This window comes from Aulonocara stuartgranti (genome assembly GCF_965226115.1).
Source record: "Aulonocara stuartgranti genome assembly, chromosome: 7".
NCBI classification, from domain to species: domain Eukaryota; kingdom Metazoa; phylum Chordata; class Actinopteri; order Cichliformes; family Cichlidae; genus Aulonocara; species Aulonocara stuartgranti.
This window is the reverse complement of record NC_138945.1, coordinates 43,818,769-43,843,028: the sequence shown is the minus strand read 5'-3', so window position 1 is coordinate 43,843,028 and position 24,260 is coordinate 43,818,769. Positions and strand designations below refer to the sequence as shown.

Genomic DNA, 24,260 nt, shown 5'->3' with positions numbered 1-24,260 from the left:
CTGAATGATGACTGCAGTGTGTGGTGTGCAGCACACAGAAGCATTCCTACTGAACCGGGAGCAGGTGAGTGAGAAGAGACAGAGGGGTCCTGAAGCTGCTGGTATTTAGAAGGAAACTCAGAAATTGAGAGTTTTGAAGAAGTGCTCAGCAGTGTGCCTCTGTTTGTGTGGTAGAGTCCAGAGGAAGCTGAGAGCCTGGCCCTGAAGCATGTCAGCCAGCCTCACCGCAGGACTGCACCACAAGCACCCTGCAGCACACACACAGATGTGCAGAAGGGAACGGTCACAGTGACGGACACGAACAGACCCGACACACGGATGGATGTCGCTTCATTTTGGAGCAGCTGCCCTGGTGAGTGAGCATGATTTCTGTGCAAACTACTGCAGTGAGAGTCAGCCTCACCTGGAAGAGGTTGAGAACAGACAGGTACAGGCTGCCCCTGCAGGGTCAGTCTTCTTCCAGTTCTCAGATGGTGACGGATTTTTCCAGCTCAGATGGCATTTGCATATTGTGTAATTTTAAAGGTTTGCTATTTAATTTTTTTGTATTCACCAAGGTGCCGAGCCAGAACCCACAACACAGCGTCCCAGCTTCAGAATGTTTAGCAGAATATTATGAAGGTTTATCTGGTTCCACCTGCAGACATGCACTACACACGTTTGATTAGCAGCCACGGCGGTCTGAGGAAGCTGAACCTTGTGATCCTCATACATCTTTTAGCACAGGGGTTTTATCTCAGTATGCACCAACATAGCACTTAACCAAAGAAGACCAGGTGTCCCACCCACAAGCTACTTCCTCTCCATGGGGAGCCCATGTGCTTCCAGATTATAAGGGGTATGTAATCCCTGCAGCATAATCTTTGTCTGCCTGTGCTCTCCTCCCAGCTGGACAGAATGTCTCCCTGTGGTGGTGTGCAGGTGCCATTGTGGTTGGTGGCTCACACCCAGTGCTGTGCAACTTCACAGAAGTCCTGTGGCTGTAATCTGCACCCACAGCTCATTGGTAACCTATGAAGAAGATATGGACATAGAGTAGCCGCAGCCATGGGTTTGTGAAGTTAGCTTTTTAAAAACTTGAGCTGGTATCATCTTAATTTTGTGGCCAGAAGTCTCCATACTGCGATAAGAGGATGGAGATTTTAATGAGCTGCATTCATGGGCTGTATGAATGCATCACAGATAACTGCTAACATCCACCAAAACTGAAGCACAGCCTTTTCATATGGTCTGTTAGCACTTGAACTGCACTTGAAACTATATTATTTAATAGATAATTACATTAAAATAATCCAAATACCAGCAGCACACACACTGTCCAGAGGGACTCAGGGACTGCAGTGAAGGCCTAGTTGGAGGCCACTTGGATAATAAAGCTAAACTTTTAGACTTGTTTCTATAAAAGGTCACAAGAGCAGGCTGAGGAGAATGCAAACAGAGGTTTGAGTCGTGTTCAGTCAGTCTGCGTGTCACTCTGCCAGAAGGAAAAGTCTCTGTTTATAACAGTAAACACAAGCAGAGCTAGCAGGTTTTTCTGTGTTACAGCACCAGCAGTGGTCCTCAAACGTCACACACAGCTCACTAAGGACTCTTCAGAATCACCCAACTCACTTCATGACAGTCGTGCAGAGCGTGCACAATGAATTCCACCTGCGTGCTCCAAGCTTGTTACACATGATGAATGTGCGTGAATTATCTTGGATGCATGAATCAGGTTTTCCTACCGAAATACTTCAACTTTGCCATTAACAGTGAGATTTCTCTAACGTCAGATGGTTCGTTGGATGATTTTGTAGCTTTAATAATGAAAGTTTGAATGAATGGAGACAAAAGCACCGTTGTTCTCCTTGTTTACACTGAACGTCACTGTTGAGCGGAGCGCCGTGTCCTGCTGCGTGACTTCCAGTCAGCACCAAATTGCTGTTATAATCTTCACTACGGTCTAAGTCAGCATTGGTTTAGTGTTTGTACTTTTCTGCCCACTGAAGCTTTAAACATTTCATGAAGCCTTTTAGGTCCACTAAATATGAGGCAAGTCTGTTTCTGCTGCTGTTTGGCAGCCCCCCTGATGCTCTAAGCACTGCTACATGACCCACATACATTTCCTTTTCACTATTTCTGCTTGTTGTTTTCAGACATTTCATCACACACACGTCTCTTAAAGATACAGAGTTAGTGGTAAATGGGCCGGCTCTTATATGGTGCATTTCTATCAGAGCACTCAAAGCGTTTTATACAAAATGCCTCATTCACCCAAGCACATGTTTCTATAAGAGTGCTTTCTAACATTCACAGATGTTCATGGAACAACTTTAGGTTGTTAGTATGTTGCCCAACTTTGGCATGCAGGCTGATATTTGGGATGCAGATTGGAGCAGCCAGGAATCAAACCACCAACCTTCCAATTAGCAGATGACGTGCTCTAACTTCTGAGCTACAGCCACCCTTACTCTATTCTTCTCTGTCCACCAGGAGCTGTTCTGTTTTCAGTTGAATCCAACCATCACATTTTCTCTCGTTTCTTCTTCTCCAGCTGTGTGTGAGCACCAACAGCCCTCCAGCCTGCTGCAGCTCGCAGCCAGTCATGGTCTGAAGACGGCACCAACATTCCTCCTGCAGCAGCCCGCAGGGAAGGAGGCATTGCGAAGGACGAACACTCAGGGTTCAGCTCCAGCATGTCTTGCAAAGAGCAGAGGGAAGCAGCCACTTCTGGAGCTCTTCACACAGTGAGTACTGCTCATTAACGGGTACTAACTGAGGTTAAAGCTCCGAGTTTATCAAGAAGCTTTTGAACTGAAACACAGTGACAACATTCTGCACTCTTCTGTACACACTCCGGCACACAACAGGGGTCCAGTTGGCTGCCCCTCCCTGAGGGTTCTTCCTGTTAAAAGTGAGTTTTTCCTTCCCACTGCTGCCGAATGCTTGCTCAAATGTGGTTTTTGATTGTTGGGGTTTCTCTGTGGGTCTTTACAATACAGAGTGTGTTGAGGTAACTGCTGCTGTGAATAAAACTGAATAGAAATAGAACTGTCTTCAGTAAATCTGGTTTGCATTCAGTGCCAGAGAAATATGGAGATTATTCTTATTTTTATTAGTATTTTTAAAGGCATGAAAACTTTGGTGGCCACCATTGGGAGCTGAAAGGCACCAGTGTGTGTGTTTTGTCCTGTGTTGTGATCGGTCAGTGTGTTCATCGCTGCTGCCCTCAGTCTTCAGTGTGGCCACTAATCCTATTGTCCTGTTGAGCTCCACTAACAAGCTCCTAATATATTTAAAAGGGATCCAGTGAATATGTGCAGCACCACAGATGCTAGCTAGAGATGATGTTAGTGTTTTTAGCTCATGCTTTGGATGAAGTGTTGGGTCCCTTTTCAAAGCCTCAGCAGCTTTACTGAATGGGTGGTGCAAAGACTGTAGCAGCTGAGGACACAGTTGGGTGCTGTGTGTTTGCTGCTGTGTGCCCAGGCCTCTCACAGCTCTGTCACCGATGAGGACGAGACGGTGCAGCTGGATGTCTGCAGGTGAACTGAAGCGTTGCATTAAATGACTGTTCGGAGGAAACAAACCCCACCTAAAACTGTGCCGTTGCCCCACCTTACTGTTTTTCATTTTCGAAACATCTGTTTTCCAGGCCACAGTTACCACAGTGTATGCACGAGTGCCATTGTGGCTGTGAGGCAGTAAGCCGTGGTGACAATGATGTGTTCATAGCTGTGTTCAAACACACACAGTACCCAGAACTTTTATCCCCCAGCACATTCATCAGAGAGCAGGGCGTCATTTTTGCACAGAACAGCAGAACTAAATACACATATACTAGCCCAGTAGGTGGCAGTATTGCAGATGACTGTATAACAACAATAGCAGCATATAAAACAGACAGACACCTGCAGCAGGCATCAAAGAGCAGGTGATTGTGATTTCCTGTTGATGGGGTCAGAAAGTCAGTGCTAGGAAAGAGACGAGCAGTAGATGCAAGACCCCGCTCTCCCAAACACAAAACATACATACATGACATCAACATGTTTGGGCCCCTGTTAGAGAGTTAGAGATCAGATCCTGTCCCAGCAGCAACGTTCCAAGTTCCTGGAAAATGTTTGTGTGTTTGAATCAGAGGGAGGGAGCTGGCAGAGTTCACAGAAACATGAGGCATTCATTTTGTCCCTGAGAAGAGCACAACACATCGAAGTGTGTGTGTCTGTGTGTGTGTGTGTATCAGTAGCTTTGAGCTCTGTGATGTGATCTGGCTGCATGGTTAGGGCTCCTCCTCTTTAGGGAGGGCATGGATGAGTTGTGTGTCTCAGAGACAGGAGGTGAAGTGTGTCTTTATTTGAGCTCTTGCACAGTTTCCTGATTCAGCTCCTCCCTCGTTGTGACTTTACTTTCTGTTCTAATCATTCCTGTGAACAGGTAGGAGCCCTGGGGTTGTATTTCTCTGTGTTTCCTGTTATCCTGGTATCTGGATCTGTGCACGTGCGCTACAGAGGAAACCAAGAAAACTCATTTTTTGTTGTTGTTGTTGTCATTGCAGCTATGCAACGCTCCCAGATGTTCAAGCGGAAGCTGAGGAGACACTGCAGGTTTACCCCAAAGGTCAAGTGTTTCAGTACCATGCCAGTGTAGGTACCTACACCCTAACCTTCCTCCTCCAGAGGGAGGGGGACACAGGGACAGACAGCAGGGGGCGCTGCTGTTTACCAGAGGAAGTGATGGAGCTGAGGAGGCTGATGGAGGGTCACAAATCCACCGTGGTGAGTAGATAACATCAACAGTCACAGTGTGCAGAAAGACTTTTGCAGCTCTTTCCTGTTCCTGGCTGCTGATGGAATTTGGCTTGTTTCTTTGCTACTTTGTAGCTGCATGAGGCTTTCATTCATTATTGTATTTAGATTCTAATTGTCATAGCTGTGTGTGTGTGTGTGTGTGTGTGTGTGTGTGTGTGTGTGTGTGTGTGTGTGTGTGTGTGAACTTTTTATAGGGTAACTTGGTGAGTAGCGATGCTATTAAGCAGTGTCTGTAATATGACAATGGGATAATGAGGTCAAAGGGAAACTCCCAGGGCTCAACGTGCTCACACATGCATCTGCATCATTTCCAGGATACAAAGTGAGCTTGCATAAATATGGGCTTTGCTGCTAATACAGAGCCAGCTGTCCTAGACAGGTGACCAGCAGAGGAGCGTTAAACTGTTTATACTGCACAGGTGTGGCATATGTGGCATGCGTCATGATTTCCATGAAGTGATAACATCCACCCAGTGGAAAACCTTACAGGAAAGCTTGAAGTAACAGAGCACTTTGTCCCAGCCAGCAGGTGTCACAGTCAGACCAGAAGAGTGAGACGCTGGACTGTGACCTGCTGTTTCCTGCAGGTCTGTGAGCCAGAGGAGTGAAGGCCAAATGAAATTAAAATTCCCACAAGTGTCTCCTTTCTTCTTCAGGTTTTAAACCTACTTTATGCAGCTCACCTGACAGTTCATGGCTGGCCTGAACATGTGAGTGGATAGCCAAGATAGCTTGTTTGCAGTGTAGGGATCAGTTCCACATACAGTGGGTTGCTGTGGTAGGCATGCGAAGCCTTCGTTTCCTTAATGAGTGAGTGAGCTGTATGACTATCAGCAGTTGTAGGCACTGATGGCTGTGACAGATCATCTCTTTTGTACGTCACTCTTTTGTTAGTTTTGAGATTAGCTTCGATCACCCGTTCGGGTAACAGCCATCCATCTGCTAATGTTGTCTTTCACGCATACTGAACAAACGATGTGCTAAACTGCTTCGTGGGTCATTTCTGCATGTTTCCATATACGATTCATTTGTATTTCTTTTCCTTTTTTCAGAGTTCAGGCTTCCACTCGCTGGAGGAGAGAACACAAGGGGACGACTCGGCTGCTGTCAGTCAAACATCCTGTACCAGTGGAGGTCTTTGTCAAAGAGAGGAAAAAGGGTGGGAACACCAGGGCACAGCAGCTGCCCGCACTGGGAGGAACAAGAAAAACAAAAAGAGAACCGCCAAAGTCACAAGACCTGCAGCAGAGTCTTCAGGAAACCAGAGCCGAGAAAGTGCACGGAGGCCTCGCACAGCAACAGGAAGTGGAACTCTCTCACCAAGACAACGAGCAGTGGCGACCGTGACTAATGTCGGAGGAACACAAGAAACTCCATCACCCATAAGGCCAGTATTGGGACCAGGTGTTGAAAGGAAGTGTGCTGGCAGGAAGGTGGTTGCCTTGCCTACGGCCAGTGTCGTAGATAAACAGGAAGACCAGAAACAGGAAGTGGAGCTGCTGATGCGTAAGCTGGTGTCAAAGACAGGAAGAGACACACAAAGTGTCAGCGCAGAAATCACAGTGGAATCAGCTGCAGATGGGACAGGTACGTCCTGTAACTGAATACACAACTTTATTGTGCTGTGCGTCGTCTGAGGTGTGTGCAAAAACGAAACGCTCTTTAACAACAAGTGCAGGCTGTGTAGAGACGAGAAGAAAAGGAACGATGAGCTTGTGAGTTTCTGGCTGTTCAGTTACTTAAAGACTCAAAGAGTAACAAACGAGACATCTGTGCATCTGTGCAAACTGCTGTTTGATGAAAACGTGCATACAAACACATTATCTGAGCTTTTTCATGTTTATGAGGTTTTTTCTGAGGTGTGTGTGTTTGGTCCTGTTTCCTCTGCAAACAGCTTGCTCAGATAGAGACAAGATGAGCAGTAAGATCCGAACTCCACAGAGCTGAAGGAGCCCGGTGGTTGTTTGTTAGCTCACATTAAAGATGAGTTCTTTAAGGCGGCGTTGTTGTGTAGGGATTGTGTCATCATCACTAAAGACAAAACCTGCTGCAGTCTCAGATACATGAAGGAAGGAAAATGAGGCTCAGCAGGTCAGTCAGAAATCCATCCCAGCTCATCATCAGTCTGCTCGCCTCTGTCTGAAGTTGCGGTTTATCACAGCGTTGCAGGTAGTCTGTGTCAGGCCTGTTCTCACTGCTGTAGATGCAGTGTGTCTGTTTTAGGCGGGGTTCAACAAACTATTAACCGCTCCATCTGACATCACAGACCTGAGCTGGCAGGTCAGGGACTGTTTCATGTGTTCGGCATGCAGCTGTGGTGTGTAATGTCTGGCCTGGGTGTGTGATCCAGATCAGAGTAATCCATTTGATGAGTAAGAGTTAAGAGTTAAGCTGTGATAGACCTGTTTGTTCTGCAGTCCCTAATCTGCTCGTCTCCTTTCAGTGGCCATGGGTCAGGAGCAGTCCCAGGACAGTCAGACAGAGCAAGAGGAGCCAAGCCCAGTCGGCACTATGGAGAAAAGTCCTTCATCTGACCCGGGAGCCAGCCCCGAGTCCACACATGCTGAAAGGAAAGGCAGGAGAGTGCTATGGCGGGATGGAGGCTGGACCGGAAGCATAATGGGACCAGAAGCAGCCGGAAAAACCATCTGGTATGAGGAAGAAAACTTCGGACAAGTTTCCAGTGAAGATTCCGGGAGAACAGAAGTGAACTCGCAGTCAGTCTGGTACGACAGTGGCACCACGGGTGAGAGAATCCCCGGACAACTGGAGCAAGGAGTGACACAGAAGAGAAACTGCGATGCGAGCTCACCTCAAGCTTTAGGTCTTAGTTCTCCACAGCTGTTAGAGCAGGCTCTGTCTGCAGCTCCTAGTCAGTCACATGCTGCTGGAAACCTGCCAGCGCTGTCACATGGGCCACACGCACAAAGAGGGGAAGTGCAGCGAGAGGAGGAAGTTAGGTCAGACTGGGAGAAGGCAGGAGTGGAAGGAGACAGAGAAGAGGCCAGTAACAGAGAGACAAGTTTCAGCAGAAGGATTTGTGAAACAGCAGGCGCTGAAGAGGGAGGAGAAAAACTAGCAACGAGCAAAAAACGCAGGAGAAAGAAGAGGGGGAAGAGAGGAGGTGGAGAAGCCAAACTTAGCTCCTGCTCTAGTACAGAATCTCAGGGTCACACAGAGATTCAGTCAGAAAGCCAAGAAGCAACAGACCCCGGCATCCAGTCACAGACGCAGACTGGGAGGACAGACGATTGCTGCCTCCCTGATTCTGAGCCGGCCCGGAAGCAGGAAGCCGATGACGATGCCATGCACCTACCCGGCCACACGGAGATCCAGGCCCGCAGCGCTCATGGAGCTGGCGGTGATGTTACAAGCTCAGACTCTGGTTTCATGGCTGAAGAGCTCAGTCACACTGAGCATCTGACAGCACACTCCACTCCAGTTACAGCTTCACACACAGAAAGAAGAAAGGACTCATCGGAGGATGAGACCGTGAGCTCAGAATTCGGTGAAGCAGACGTCAGTACGGTGGACATAAAGATAAATACAAGTGTGCAGCTGGAGGCAACACAAGGACGTGACCCTGGAGAGCTGGAATCACAGATGCCTGCCATTCCTGTCCAGCCAGCACCGGATAATGCTGATCTTGAGGCTCTGCCACCAAACGATGATCTGACCGTTACTTGTACAGCCACAGAGTCTGGGATCCAGATCGAGTTAGCAAACTCCAAGTATCCAAAGGAATTTGTTAAACAGTCGGAGGATACAGAGCTCAGGGAGGAAAAGCCAGGACACTGTGTGGATCCCACAGGAACACCAGCAGGACTTGTTGAATCTGTGCGTCCCACAGAAGCTGCTTTTGTACCAGCTGACGATAGAGCGGATGTTGCTCCCCTTCACATTCAGGAAGGAAGCACTGAGATCACTGCAAGGGAATATTTAAAGCATTGTTTGGCCCCTGAGATGCTGAGAGGTCAGCAGCACACGGAGAAAATGAGACATGACATGTGGGTGGGCGTAGAGGGAGGAGTTGAGGAAAGAAGCCAGAGTGGCGACGAGGACAGTGCCACAGAGGCGTGCTCCATGGAGCGAGGGCGAGCGGTGAAGCAGAACTATGATGAAGATGTGGTTGCTGCTGCAGTAGCTGTTGTAGCAGTAGCAATAGCATCAGCAGTGGTTAGCATAGAAGTTAGCCAACATTTATTAGACAATATGTCAGAGAGTCAAGTGTGTGCTGGCAAAGAAGCAGGAACCAGTCCATCATTAGCTAAGGGGAGCGGTGCAGTCGGCCTCAGCACGACTCAGTGCTCACAGCTGGCTCCACAGCTGATCGCCAGAGCTGACACAGAAAACCAGCCTGCAGCACACTCTCACTCTCACCTCACTAACCACATCACATCTATAGGACAAGTGTGTGCTCACACAGCAGAGGAAGCACCTTCTGCAGAGATATCTTGTATAACTAACAGAGACGATCAGGCTAACAGTGACCTACCTTCATGTGCTGAAGCTCTTCAGTTACCAAAACAGCCCAAAGAGGAAATTCAAAAAGAAAGTCTGCACAGCAAAGTCTTTACATACTCACCACCTAAAGAAGAAGATAACAAACCTTTGCCAGAGGTGATGACAGCTAAGGCAGACGGAGAGAGCCAGTCCCACTGTCAGAATCCACTGACCTGTCCTGAAGAGGGAGATGGACAGCAGCACTTTCAAACAAGAGAGATCCCCGATCAAGACGGCGGTCACTCTGTGGAGTGCAGAGATGCTGAGTGGCAGGATAGATCAGAAGATAGTGAGTGCTGTGCAGACCTGTCAGGCTCACACTCTCACACTCCAGGAAAGGAGAGCCAGCCACAGCTGGTTATAATGCCACATCAGAGTGGTTCAGCACTTCCTGTTATCCCCAGTAACCCAGCTTCCCTAGCTAGTCCCACTCCACAGGAAACTACTGCTCCTGTGGAATCAGCTGAACTTCTGTCATCAGCAAATGGCAATAGTCTTACTGCAAGCCATCCTGAAGCTGACGGTGGCACAAACCAAAGAGAAGCTCACGACTGTGTCTGTGTGAACCTTGAGGATGGTGTATTTGAAGGTCTGGATACGGTGGAGAAAGGAGAAGTGGAGAAGCTCACAGTGGAGGATGCATCCCACACAGGTAACTCCATCTACACCCCCCCCCCCCCCCCCCCCACACACACACCCACACATCTTTGTTCATGTCTCTTATTGTCACTTTGATCTCTTTTATTTCCTGTCCTCGTCACCTTCCTGTCACCATCATTCATCCTCCTCTCCCCCACAAACCTCTTCCTTTCCTTCAACAGAATCATCATAGCAAAAATATCTCATTCCACATTCATTAGACTGACATAAATGTTCTTTAAAATTCTTTTTAACCTTTGAAGAGTGTGTCTATGGTCTAGTTACTCTTTGAAAAGATAAGTTAGTGTTGGAAAGAGCTGTCACATGAGCAGTCATAGTGTTGAATACTTGATTGAGACGGTGAAAGTCTTCCATAGTTCTCTCCTGGTCTGATGAAGGAGTGACTGGAACGCATCAGTTACGACATTCCTCCATTCTTAATGAGACTGAGTGGAAGCAGGCCAAAAAAGGTGTGTGTGTGTGTGTGTGTGTTGTGATGGTGGCGGTGTTGGTAAGCATTAGCTTTTCTTGGTTTCGGAGGCACTGTTTATATTTTGCATTGTATCCAGGAAACGTGATGATGTAATCAACATCATAACATCATAACAGTTAAATGTAAAACTAGAGGTAGGTGGAAATATGGTTGTGGTATGAGTTCTGTTCCTGTGTGTGTGTGTGTGTGTGTGTGTGTGTCCAATCCAGATTCTGATCCACTGAGCAAAGGCCTCGAAGGACAGCGGGACATTAAACGAGTATTATACTATTCGACGCTAAGTTAATACAAGCACTCACACTTTAAAAACATACCCGTGCTGAGGCCCAGCTAGCATTAGCACCAGAGCTAGCTGAAAGAGGCCCAGGCTCATAATTCTGCCCTGCTAAGACAGAAAAAAACCTAGCCTTTACGTGTGCCTACCACTGCAGTTTTGTTCCTTACATACAAAACACACACCTTGATCACTTTTCAGTGAAGTGTTTGCACTTCCTGGAACAATGACATCACTTACTTGTTTTCAGAGGCTTTGGAGTTAATGTGTGTGCAATGACTGGCCTGTTTGATCCTACCACCTCATGTTGTTGTTCTCATCACTGATTCACCACCCTCTAAATATAGCTGTGCTCTGTGTATTGTGGATGATATTGTAGCTGGCTGATGCGTTTTTCAAAGCCAGTGAGTGTCCACGCTAACCTGATGGTGTTTTCTGTTGTGTGCAGGAGCAGCAGAGCAGGAGCAGAGAGGCTGGGACAGCGCACACACTCTGCAGGTGAGCTGCTGTTCAGTGGAGTGACTGTTTCATAGTGTCACAGGCAAGTCTGTCCTATTGTCTCACCTGCATACACTGAACCTGTCAACGTTTTGCGAAGCAGCTGGCTAGATGTGGTGTGATCATTGCAGGCTCTTGCAGGAGTGAAGTACTGAGACTTTCTGGAGAGTAAGCTAAGGCTCCACCCCCTTAAAACCCTGTTATTTGACAGAGCGGACAAGGGAGCACGGAGACCGAGCAGCTAAGACAAATACACCAGCTCAGTGCCACACTCAGGTCCCACAAGCCCACCTCCTCTCTCCTTCCTGCAGTGCATATGAACATTAGTTTTGCTCTCTGTGGTTTTGGGGTTAGATCAGAGCGGGCCAGGCCGCGGTCTCCTTTGACACCATATAAATCCTTCTCTAATGACTCCTGATGACGCACTGTTTGGTATCATAGAGCTGCAGGTTACAGTGGGAGGCATGGGAACCTTGAGACCTTGCCCTGGGGTGTAATGTCAGAGTCAGGGAGGGACGGAAGAGGGAGGTACAGTACACAGAGCGGTATAGGAGACCCTGCTTTATTCGCTTTCATGTAAAACTTTGCTACCTTGTTGAGAAGATGAGCAGGTCGAGTTTGGAGTCTTAGAGAAACTGCTGGATTTCCATGTGTTTGATTCAGATGTTTGGCACTTTTATTTATTTTCCATAAAAGTGATCATAGGACTTTGAAATCACTTATTGAATCATGTTTGTGCAACTTTCTAAAGGATCCTGGGTTCCACTGTGTCCACATTTGAGTTAGTTTTTGTTTGGGATCAGGTAGCAGGTTTGCTAACCTCTGTTAACAGATCTGTTAATGCAGTTAGGCCAGAGCTGATACAGTCTCACATCTTACATGTACGGCTCGGTGACAAATTAAAGGAAAATCCTGACCCTCTCAACCCTGTAGTGAAGTGACCATCTTTATCACCTTTATTCCACGAGGAAGCTTTTCTGTGCTGATGGGAGTGCTCTCTGCATCCAGAGGACATGAACTTCATCACTGTCTCGGGTTGATCTTGAAGCAATTCCTGCAACAAGTCTTTCTGTCTTCCTCGTATCGTCCCCAGCTGTCGCAGCTTATGGCCGCCCCCTCCCTGAGTCTGGTTTTCCTGGAGGTTTCTTCTGATAAAAGGGAGTTTTTCCTTCCCACTATCACCAAAGCACTTGCTCATAGTGGGTTGTCTGATTGTTGGGGTTTCTCTGTATTATTGTAGGGTCTATACCTAACAGTATAAAGCACCTGGAGGTGGCTGCTGTTGTGATTTGGCGTTATATAAATAAAACTGAATTCAATTGAAAATTGAACCCTGTGTTCTCTTTGTGTGCTCTCTGATGCAGTCTGTAGGAACTCACTCATTTTCGGGTATTCTTTGTTGCCCCCGTGTGGTTTCAGTAGGTATAAAAAGTTCCAGATGTGACCGTCTCTCACTCTGTCAGAGCTGGGTGGTGTTCGGCTGTTACCGTGGTTACCGCTGTGTTTGTGTGCTGCTGATTGGTCACAGGTGGTGCTGATTTCTTGCACTTACTGACTATAAGTTAGCTCTGTGTTGTTGAGAGAGTTCTTTAATTTATTAAAAATGACTTTCATCATGTTATCAGCAACACATGCACACACACATGCATATGCACACACATGCACACACACGTGTTGTTTTTCAACCAACTTATTCATTATACTGCACATTTTTTTTCCCAAGGTGTACCCAAAGCATTGTGGGAACTGTAGTGTGAAAAAGCAAATACTGAAAATATGAGGCATGCCAGAAATAAATTTGATTTCTTTATTTTTGTAACTTCAGCACGGGAACTGTGTGCTGGTGCAGTGTTGACCGAGCACTCTAATGTCAAGCCTGTTTGTGTGCTCTGTGTGTACATATGTGGGTGTGTGTCACGGGTCTGCATGTGGGTTAACTGTGATTGAAAATGTCCAGTACGTGTGAACGGTTGTGTGTCTCTTTGTGTTAGCCTTGCAACATATTGGGGGCCTGTCCCTGGTGTACTCCTCCTCTCATCCGTTTACAGTGGCATTGACTGCAGGTGTCTGTTTTCCATGTTTACGTCACCCTGATGTGGCAGTGATTGTGCATGTGGGTGCAGCAGCACATATGACATTATCACTCAGCACAGTCACTCAGCACAGGGCATAGTCACTATTTATCCACTTCTGCTGCTCTTATTTGGCTCCTTTGATGGAGGGAGTGGACAGAGAGAGAGGGAAGAAGGCAGTGAGGGAAAAAGGAAGCGGGTGGATAGGAGGGATGGAGAGGGGGCTGGTGTTATAAACAGATGTGTGCAGGAAGTCTCCTCGTCAGAGCTCGCAGGCTGTAGAGGATTACTCTGAGTAGGAGCACACTGATCTGCGTTAGCTGTTCTTTCACTGTTTGTTTAAGTGGATTTGGTTTGGATTCCCTCTTCTCATGTCGCTAATTGGATATACTAACTGTTTTCTTCTTTTGTGAAGTTTTCTCGTTTCACCTCAAGTAAATCAGCTGCCTGTAACTGCACAAAGTTCCAGTTGGACCTTTTTCCTTCGTACTCCTCCCTCGGCTGTTTCCATCATTGCTGCTGTGACAGATTTGCAGTCGGGACAGACAGTGGAGAGCGGGGCGATAGCTGAGCTTTTGCCTGCAGTATGTTTCGCTGTCAGCATGTGTGTGAGACCTGGATTGTTAGAAGCTGAGGGTGAAACTGGCAGCATGTATGAGAGGCACAGGCGAAGGTACAGCTTCTGTGCCAAAGGAGAGCCCACTGTGGATGTGCTGTTGATTAAGGTAGGGAAAAAAGCTGGTGATTTGATGGCTGAGAGTCCTGCAGTCACTCATGGCCTTCTATGTACTTTAGATACAGTGCTGTGCAGAAGTCTTGAGCCACGCCTCATTTCTTTATATTTTGTTAGGAAATCTGTGCGGTGATTTATAAACATGAACAAACGTCCATGTAAATATATGCATGTTCCGGGGTCCGGGGGAGGCCAGTCCATAACTGATGGTGTTCCACTTTGTGTTTTTCTTTCCAGGAATGCTTTTACTATATTTGCAGTGTGTTTGGGTTCATTGTTGTATTTACATAAAATGAAGCTGCTGCCAGTCAGATTCTTTACAAATGTTTTTACACGGTGGATCAAAATCTGTTGGTACTTTTCTGCATTCATAATTCCATCGATTTTGACAAGATGTCGAACACCACTGGCTGAAAAGCAGCCCAAACCATGACAGAGCCTCCACCATGTTTTACTGCAGACACTCAGTGTTGGACCCTCTGTCCTGCCCTCCTCTGTAGATACACTCAGGGAAATAATTCTGTAATCTCCTGCTGAATTTGTAAGTTTGCTCACTCCCCTTTTTTTTTTTACTTCCCTTTTATGGCAGATTCATTTTAATGGAGAGAACAGAATATGAACAAACAATCCAGAAAAAACATTACATAAAAGTTATAATCTGATTTGCATGTCACTGAATGAAATATTGAAGTATTTGATCCCCTACAGCAAGCAAGAATTGTGGCTCCCACAGATGTGGCACACACATGACAATCAGTGAGTTGCAGATACTGCTGATCTAAACTCTCAGTGTGTATGAAGTAGGGCTGGGCCATATTATACCGTTCACGGTAATACCGGGATAATGTTAGGCAACGATAGGAAAATGAAATATCGCGATAGAATATGAGTAATCCGCGTATGCGCAGTGCCTTTGTTTTCATACGCACATGGCCGATTGTTGAGTGAAACAGATGAACCAGAATTGGTTTGTAAAAATGGTGCAACTTCAGTGATGTGGAACTGGTTTGGTGTTTGTCCGTCAGATACACGACAAAGCACATTTTTTTTGCAGAACATGCAAGCGGCCGTCGTTATTGTCGTATTTGTCAGACTAAGATGCTCTTAAATCTGGGAGTAATCTGGTTCCTAAACTCCGTATGTTTCAGGTCAAACAACACTGCAGCATCACTGAGAGTTTAAAAACTGTCTAAATTCTTTCATCTTTAATAAAACGATCAGCATTGCTGCTTTACCAGGTGTAACTATGAAGTTTAACTTCCAGGCATCCATGAAAACAAAATTTATTACATTTAACGGAGTTAGAAGTTAGCAGGAAGCTAGCGGAAGTTAGCTCGCTAGTTTTGCTAGTTACCTAAGCATGATATTGCATGTTCTGACTGAGAGATTTCTGAAAAAAATCAAACGTACAGCTCTGCTTTCACTTCCAACATAAATGAAGACAGGAAACTAAACAGCAGTGACGTTTGTAGGGTTACTGAAGTTGGGCTAGCTGGTATATAATGATGTGCTACGTGATCGCTAGCGACACAGCTATGTTAGCATAACATAAACAGTGAAGCTGGAGGACAAACACTAACACTTTTCCACTTATAAAAGTTAACGTTAAGGTTCCTGATAGTTAGAGACAAATGCAATCGCATGGCAGGATGCTGTAAACGGACCAAACTTCAGTCAGGAGAGCAACTGAGATAATCCATCCACAATACGAGGTTAGTCATTAATATACTGCAACAACATGGGAATAGAGCCGCTGCCAGAGAATTCAACATTAATGAATCAATGGTACAGAAGTGGAGGAAGCAAGAAGAATGAGTTTAATAAAGTTTGATTTATCTGACTGCTTTGTTTCGCTTAATGTGCCTTATAATCCCATGCACCTTATGGTCCAAAAAATACGTACTGCACACTGCAGTTTAATGTTGCAAAGCACCTCTTTTTAACTTCAGTGGATATTATACATGGTTATGCTCAGGATATGTCAGCCCATTTCTACTGGAAATGCCTTTTGGTTAAACTTTCAGCAAGGAATTTGCATTTGCACTGTTACATTTTTATAAAGCTTTAATGTACATAAAAACCAGCTTCTTGTTTAAGTGAAAATAAATGGAAGGTTGTCTTTTTGCGCTAGTAATGTTGTGGAGTTGTATTTTGTCTCGCATCAATTATATTGTCAGTTATATCGTTATCGCAAATTTTCAAATATATATCGTGATAAATATTTTTGGCCATATCGCCCTGCTCTAGTATGAAGGACACCTGTCCACAGAATCACTTTCTCTCATCCTAACTCACACTAAAAAAAATCTAATTTGGGTTGATCAGACCTCTTGCCACAGATTTTCAGTTCAGTTCTTGTGTCATGTAGGGTACCTCAGCCTTTTCCTCCTGTTTCCCTTCATTAAAAATGGCTTCTTGATAGCCGCCCCAAGGGCTGGGGCATATCATACCGTTCACGGTAATACTGGTATAATGTCGGGCAACGATAAGAAAATGAAATATCGCGATAGAATATGGGTAAAACCCGCATGCGCAGTGCTTTTGTTTTTTATACGCACATGCCGGAAAAAGCACGGCGGCGACGGAGAATGAGAAGGGCGAAAGGGGATCGTTAAATGAACCAGAATTGGTTTGTAAAAATGCTGCAACTTCAGTGGTGTGGAACTGGTTTAGCTTTCGTCCGTCAGATACACAACAAAGCACTATTTTTGGTAGAGCATGCTAGCTGGCCATCGTTATTACCGTGTTTTTTGGAAAATACGGCACACTTAAAATCAATCCTTTGATTTTTCTGAAAATCGACAGTGCCTCTTATAATCCCGTGCACCTTATGTATGAATTCTGGTTGTGTTTACTGACCTCGAAACGATTTCATGTCGTACACGACGCTCGAAAATCTGTCAAATGTTTTAGTACGACTTTGCTAAGCTACGAAGCCGCACCGCTTGATGGATTGTCGGAGCATTACGGCTATCGTTGGCAGGAGCCTGGCGGAGTGATACGTACTGTGCTTCAACATAATATTACTGTATTGTGTGTGTATAACCTCTTTTTAAGTTTTGTGGATATTATACATGGTTATGCTGAGGATATGTCAGCCAGTTTCCGCTGGAAATGCCTTTTGGTTAAACTGTCAGCAAGGAATTTGCATTTGCACTGTTAAATTTTTATATAACTTTAATGCAAAAAACGGCTGCTTGTTTAAGTGAAAACACATTGATTTTATTTTTTTTTGCACGAATAAAGTTGTGGAGTTGTAAAGTATTTTGTCTAGTGTCGATTATATCGTCAGTTATATCGTTATCGCAAATTTTCAAATGTATATCGTGATAAATATTTTTGGTCATATCACCCTGCTCTAGCCATCCCTCCACTGAGAACATTTCTGATCATCAGAAATGTTCTGTGCAAATGACTTAAAGTCATGTCTTTAAGAAACGGGATTTTTCCTGTTTCTTAAAGACATGACTTTCAGATACTGTTCGTCTGCTGTTGAAAGTCTTAGACCTGCCAGTTATTTTGAGGGAGAGGGATGTTGTTGATGCAGGATTCTAGCTGCTCAGCTGTCCTGGCTTCTTCTTCTTTGTCTCTTCTTTCTTATCATGATGCTCCAGATGTTCTCAGTTGGTGAGGGTCACAAAAATAACGCCATAGCAGGCCAGGTCGGCCATGCTTTAACAGATGCCATACATGGGTTAGCATTGTTATGCAAAATATGGAGAGTCGTCTAAAAAAGGTGTCATTTGGATGGACTATCTGTTGGTTTAGAACATGTCTATACCTTTCAGCATTGATGGAGCCTTTCCAGATGTGCCTAATTCCTTTGGTCTTCAGTCAGGAGGATGTGGTGCCCATGTTTTCCAAAAACAATCTGGAAGGGTCTGACCTCAGAACAGTTTCCTACTTTGCTTCAGTCCATTTTAAATGAGCTGTGGTCCAGAGAAGAAGGCAGAGTGTGTGCATCATGTTCACTGGCATCTTCTTTGCAAACACACACATATACGAAAATTTGTGTACATATCACTATGATCAGTGTTTTGGTGATAGTGTGAAATTGCCACACCCACAGCCTTTATGCTGTCACAGAGAGTAACACAAAGCATGGTTTGCATTATAGTTTCTCTGTTTTTACTCCTATGCACACAATTTTCAGAGCAATAGAACTCCAACTTCTACTTTGGTGATGCAGAAATGAAATCCTGCTGCCGGGGGCTGGTTTGGCTTGCTTCTTACGTATCAGCTCTTCCCAGCAGAGATGAGAGAGCAGAGCAGGCTTTGTGACAGCCCCCAGCATTAGATGACAGCACTGCTGTTAACACACAGCATCTCAGCTGTGTCAGCTGTCCTGAGAGATGATCTGTGCAACTATGAGAGAAAGCGCTCCGTGCTCCTGATACAGATCTGTGTTGTGGTAAAGTGTCAAAAACTGTGATGCTGATCATGCTGATTAAGAAACAGTCTATTACTGACAGAATGTAACAGACTGTAACAGCTAATAGTCTATCAATGTCAGTAGTGTATCAATGCTGCGATTGTCCTTTATTAACTTTTAACTAACAGCATCTGCTGCAACTGGTTGGGAGCGAGGGGAGAAAAGACAAGAAAGACAAGAAAAAGGAATGTTCTTTCTCAGACTCACTGAAAGCATTAGATGATTCAAATCAGCTGGACAGATCGCCAATCGACATACACAAACATATGTTTTATTTGGCACAGGTAAATTATTCAAGCTCATTAAACTGGGATAGAACAGTTCACATGCTTCATACATTTCATTAAATGTACTTATCTCTGGTGATTTAAAGTGAGTGTTCACTTTAAATCAAGTGTGCACCCTCCAAACAACTGTCCAGCATATGCTGCATGGGTGCAGAGTGACAAATGCTGCCTGTTGTCTCCTACATGTTGGAGAGCTGCTCTTTTGTGTGGATCTTTTTCTGCAGCATGTTGACAATAGACAGTGCAGGAAACATGGAGCTAAGACAACAGATCCATTGAGACAGTCGTCAGCGAGACAAAGGAGTCATTGGCTTTACTGATTAACCATCACACAACTAAATATGAGATCACTGCGATGGCCCAGCCTACAGCAGTGACAAAAGTAGTAGGAGTTACACAATTCATTGCTTCACTCACATTAATATCCAGCCCTTAGACTTCAGTCGGCCTTTGTCTAAACACGCACATTTATCTTAAAGATGATATCAGAGAAGAGAGGTCTTTGTGGTCTTTTGTTCAGTCCGCCATCGTGCAGTTTTACAGTGATTATTTCTGTACCCTAAACACAAAACATACAATTGTGACTTGTACATTCCATCAGAAGCCACGAGTATAAAGAAAGTCTGTCAAGTTCTTCCACACCAAACTCTCTCATTTCTTTACGGGCTTTGCTTTGTGCACTGTTATGCACTCATTTTGGAACAGGAAGGGACCATCCCCAAACTGTTCCCACAAAGTTGGGAGCATGAAATTTCCAAAATGTCTTAGTATGCTGAAGCATTAAGTGTTCCTTTCACTCGAACTAAGAACTAACAGCCCCACAACTTAATCGCTCTCCACCAAACTTCACAGTTGGCACAGACAGACAAGTACCGTTGTCCTGACAACCGCCAAACCCACACTCCTCCATCAGACTGCCAGATGGAGACGTGTGATTCATCACTCCAAAGAACACTTCTTTGCATTGTGCTATTTGATGTAAGGCTTGGATGCAGCTGATTGGCCGTGGAAACCCATTCCATGAAGCTCTTACTGTTTATGAGCTAATCTGAAGGACACATGAAGTTTGCAGGTCTGTAGTGATTGACTCTGCAGAGAGCTGCGGACTGTGCACTGTGTACCTCAGCATCCGCTGACCCTGATCTGTAGTCTTGCGTGGCCGACCACTTCACGACTGAGTTGATGTTCCAGTCAGTCCCACTTTGTCATAAGTTCACTGACAGTGTGGAATGTGGAATATTTAGTAGCAAGGAAATTGCTACTAAACTGGTCAGCTGGATGGCCCAAAACATTAAAAATCTAAAGACATATGCAGGCTGGAAAAGTGTTGTCCCGGAGGGATGTTGAGCAGTTCAGAGCAGCTGATGTTTGAACAATTGCAGAATTGCACCCTGGTAAAGGAGCCTTCCTACATCGGTCTTATGTTACACTGGACTGCTGTGTGTGTGGAACAATCATTCTCTATGTGTTGGATCAACATGTAACACACAGATGCAGCACACACAGTACGTGGGTGAACGGCTGTTGTCATCAGTCACGCGTGGATCCCGTGTTTGTGTGTGACAGTGTCATATTGTGTCACCTGAGAACGCTCAGAGAAAAATTCTGCAAAGAACTGAGGATGACGCTTAGTTCTTCATCCTTGTTTCGGAGCACAATGCTGTGTGCTCAGCACAGAGAACTTTACAGGAAAACTCATGTACTGCAAACAGCAGCCTCATTCTGCTTTCTCTCCCTCTGTGTTTCTTTGTTAGATCCAGAGAGAAAGCCATGTGCTCTGTCCTGTACAGCCCAGTCTTGAACACAACGCAATAACACCATGTACAGGTAAGGCTTACAGACTGTCAATCCACTTATTTACTTATTTTGAAAGGAAGTAACCAGATCTTAACACCAGTTTACCTGCTACCAGTACAGCTGAGCAGAACCCTCAAGAACTCGTATTTAATGTGCTGTAAAATGTGATGGAGATGTGTGGAAACACTTATAATAGTTCCACTGTAATAAGCACGGCTCAAGCTATTTCTGTTTAATTCCATAGTAACATTTGAATCAATCAAACATAAGGAAGAGTGATGATCGCCTGCAAACACTTGAATCAGGGCTGCAAAATGCAAAACCATGTAATAACACGTGATTAGCATTTTGTAGGCTTGAAGGTGGTTTTAAATGCGTTTTGAGTCGAAACACTGATTTCACTGCATCTCTGATGAGGTTCTGTAACGAAAACTTTGCATTAAAATGGATTATTTTATTATTTAATGATAATTTGAGTAGAGTTATCAATAGCAAAAACCAAAGATTGTTATTAATACATTAATTAGATTATTTAAATAGAATATTTGTATGAATGTAAACACTCACTGAGCCACATGGTACAATTCAGAACATAAACTTTCATTTATTATTGCAGTAAATTTAAAGCTTGAGCACTTAATGTTCGCTTATTTATTTAACCTTTAAACTTTATCAGATAAAGTGTGCTTTCACACACCAACCACAGAGAAACAGGCAGGCTGTTTCTCTGTGGTTGGTGTGATATGAGATAAACTTCCTTTCTACCAGCGCTATAGCATGCCACAGTCTCTAATGTGACAACTCATGTTGTCTTTCGCTCACTCAGCAGGAAGTGATTGACCGTCCTCCTCCTTCTTCTTCACAGATATTCACACAGACCGAGGAACGTGTGTGTCACTGTGTTTGGTGCAGGGAGAGTCGGCGGTGGAAGATGGCCTGAACGTCACTCCTGAGCTGGATGATGGTCTAATTCACAAGGTACACACACACACACACACACACACACACACACACACACACACACACATAGACTTTGTGAAATACCACATTAACTGTTGAGGAATTACAGACATTTCTATGCATAGTCCAAAGTTTCAGAGGCTCAAACCTAATTAATCAAACATGATTTTAATTAAAAGAATGAATGAATTTGTAGTGACTGATTGAAGTTTAGCACCCAAGAACATCACCAAATGCTGTGTTTCCTCCTTTAACATCCTCTGCCAGGACTGTAGAGCAGCTGCTGTTTGTGGGTCTTTATCTTTCACTTCTATCTTCTGTAACTTAAAAGCATGTTAAGTTGAAATCAGGGTACTGACTTGGCCATTGACGAATACGTCGCTTCTTTGCTTTGAGAGGCTCTTGGGTTTTTTGGGAGCTTTTGAGTGCAGACAATTGAGCTTTGAAGTGCAGTGTTTATCCTGCTGGAAGCAGCCATCAGAAGACGGTACACTGAGGTCATACTGGGATGGACACGATCAGCTGCGATAGCTCGACTTATAGATCCCACACCCATACACCACCAGCCTCAGCCTGAGCCACTGACACTGGGCAGGAGTTTACATCAAAGTCTGACCCCGCCACCTGAAGGAAATCCAAACTTATCAGACCACACAACGTGTTTGACATTTGTATGAAATAATGTTGCCGCGTGTTCATAATCAATGCTCTCCTTACTCCCATAACCACACACGCACGCACACATACAAAATATCAGCAGTTTTGGTGCAGCAGAACTTCTCTGCTGTCACAGAGAAATATTTGGAGTTGGTCAGAGTGTGAGCAGTGACTCATTTTTTCTGGAAGAGGCCTTTTCCACCAGCTTTTCTCATAATCCTCCACAGACCACATTCAGCTCTTTCCCTGAGAACGTTTTCTTACAGGGCCCTTTCAAATCACTCCAATGCCCAGCTTCTAAAATATCCTATTATCCTATATTAAAAATCTACTACAGTGTGTGTGTGTCTCAGTGCCCTAGCTTTGTGTTTGTTTACATCTTTGTAAAATCCACCTCACATTTCTCCCCTTCTCTCCAGCCTGAGGCTCCTCAGACTGGTGTTGGGCACATGGACAGCCAGGCCTGTGGCGCCCACTCCTCCACTAGTAATGCACTGATGCAAGAAGCTGTCAGTCCCAGCAAAGCAGCTTTGTCAGTGGACACATCTGGCGCTGTGTCCCCTCAGAGCTCCACACTGTCCTGGATGTCAGAAACGGAGGACAGAGGTAAAGCACACAGTGATACCTGAAACTGTTATTTCCTTGAAGAAGTTAATAATTACAAGCTCTTTGGCATGTTCTACTTCCTGTCTGTCTGCCTGTGAGCTGATAGTAAATCTGTCTGTTGCTATGCACAGTAGATCAGGACAGATTTCACTGAGGTCACAGACACAATGAGCTTCTGGTGAAATCCAGCGAAACATCCCATATTCTCAGCATTTACTTCAGAGTTAGAACATTAGTCATTAGTATTTGTAGTAACTGTTTGAACGATGTGCTGGGTGTGTTGCATGTGTCCTGTTACGTGTTCATTCTTAACCGGTGAGTGGTTGTAATATTTTTTTCTGACTTACATCTGAGGAGGAGGAGGAGAAAGAGGAGGAGAGGTAGAGGGAGGAGGCGATGAAGAAGAGAAAAAAGACCAGCTTCCAGAAACTCCAGTGTCATCAGCCGTCTTGCGCACATCCAGTCGCTCCTTGTCTCCGTTGCGTCGCCATAGCTGGGAGCCGGGCAGGACCAACACAGCCACACACATGGAGCTCTCACAGAGCAGGTACTGGAACCTCGGGCTGTTCTGACACCGAGCCACTAAAGGACCATCTTCTAAGTAAAAAATATGACCCTCTGTATAGTTGTGCTGTCTAAGGAGGTCTTTCCATAGATGTGAATGCTAAGATGCAGCTTTGTATCAAAGCTGCATGTTAGCATTGTGGAGGCCTTCTTGGTTGGACTAGAACAACATCTGTGGCTTTGGCATCAGTCAGTTGTGCTGTCTAATGCTCGGGTAGCCTTGAAATTGTGCTTTGTTGTGCAGCTTAAGCCTTGTATCGGGTCAGAATCTGTCTCATTTGGCTTTTAAAACTTTATTGATGGGTCTCCTTGTTCACACACTTGGTGTCAACACGAGAACAGATGCTCCGCTCCCAACTTTATTGAAAAATCCTGCTGACGTCAAATGCCAGATTGGCTGATATTTTTCAAAACACAATTGCATTCAGAGTTAGTTACATGAACTGCGTTTGCAAACAGTAAGTGCAAACACAGCAGCCGAGCATCTGCTCCATGTCGAGCAGCAGGAGAAATTAAAGCCAGCTTCCACATCTTTGTTCACGAGTGTATCTTCCTCCTGTTGTCATCAACAGTCCGCCTGCCCCTTCCTTCAGCTCACTGAAGACCGTTTCAGGAGAGGTGAAACAAGCCAAGACCCCTCTCCACAGAAGAAGGTAACCCCGTCTTCCATGACCTGCTTTATTCACGCCTGCCTCTGTTTCCTTGCAGGGCCACATACTTTTTCTTTTTGTGCGTCTAGGCTGATATTTCTGTGAGTCGTGTTTCACACATTCAGAAACAGCTGAGAAATGACTGATTTACTGATGAAAAGGACAGCACGTATTCAAATGTGAGGCAATGTCAAGAACCTTAAACTGAGTTGTTAGAGTGTGAGTGCAACACCGCTATTCCTCACAGCAGCCGAATCAGGCTTGCATTCCTGCCTTCTTACTAGAGTGCAGCCTCAGCCTGCTCACAC

General features: G+C 45.1%; 1 protein-coding gene across 6 annotated transcripts in view; it reads left to right on the top strand.

Annotated features, from left to right (window-relative positions):
- LOC309711176 (A-kinase anchoring protein 13) overlaps window positions 1–24,260 on the top strand; it is a 61,625-nt gene that overhangs the window by 19,188 nt on the left and 18,177 nt on the right. For 4 of the 6 annotated variants that reach the window (XM_082541280.1, XM_082541281.1, XM_082541277.1 and 1 more), the window contains 11 exons: window positions 175–352; window positions 2,534–2,726; window positions 4,535–4,754; window positions 5,840–6,374; window positions 7,231–9,942; window positions 11,145–11,194; window positions 20,473–20,545; window positions 21,381–21,493; window positions 22,552–22,738; window positions 23,093–23,285; window positions 23,875–23,955. In XM_082541280.1, coding sequence (XP_082397406.1) covers window positions 175–352; window positions 2,534–2,726; window positions 4,535–4,754; window positions 5,840–6,374; window positions 7,231–9,942; window positions 11,145–11,194; window positions 20,473–20,545; window positions 21,381–21,493; window positions 22,552–22,738; window positions 23,093–23,285; window positions 23,875–23,955 — 4,535 coding nt within the window. The other 2 variants (XM_082541279.1, XM_082541282.1) reach the window with 2 other exon arrangements.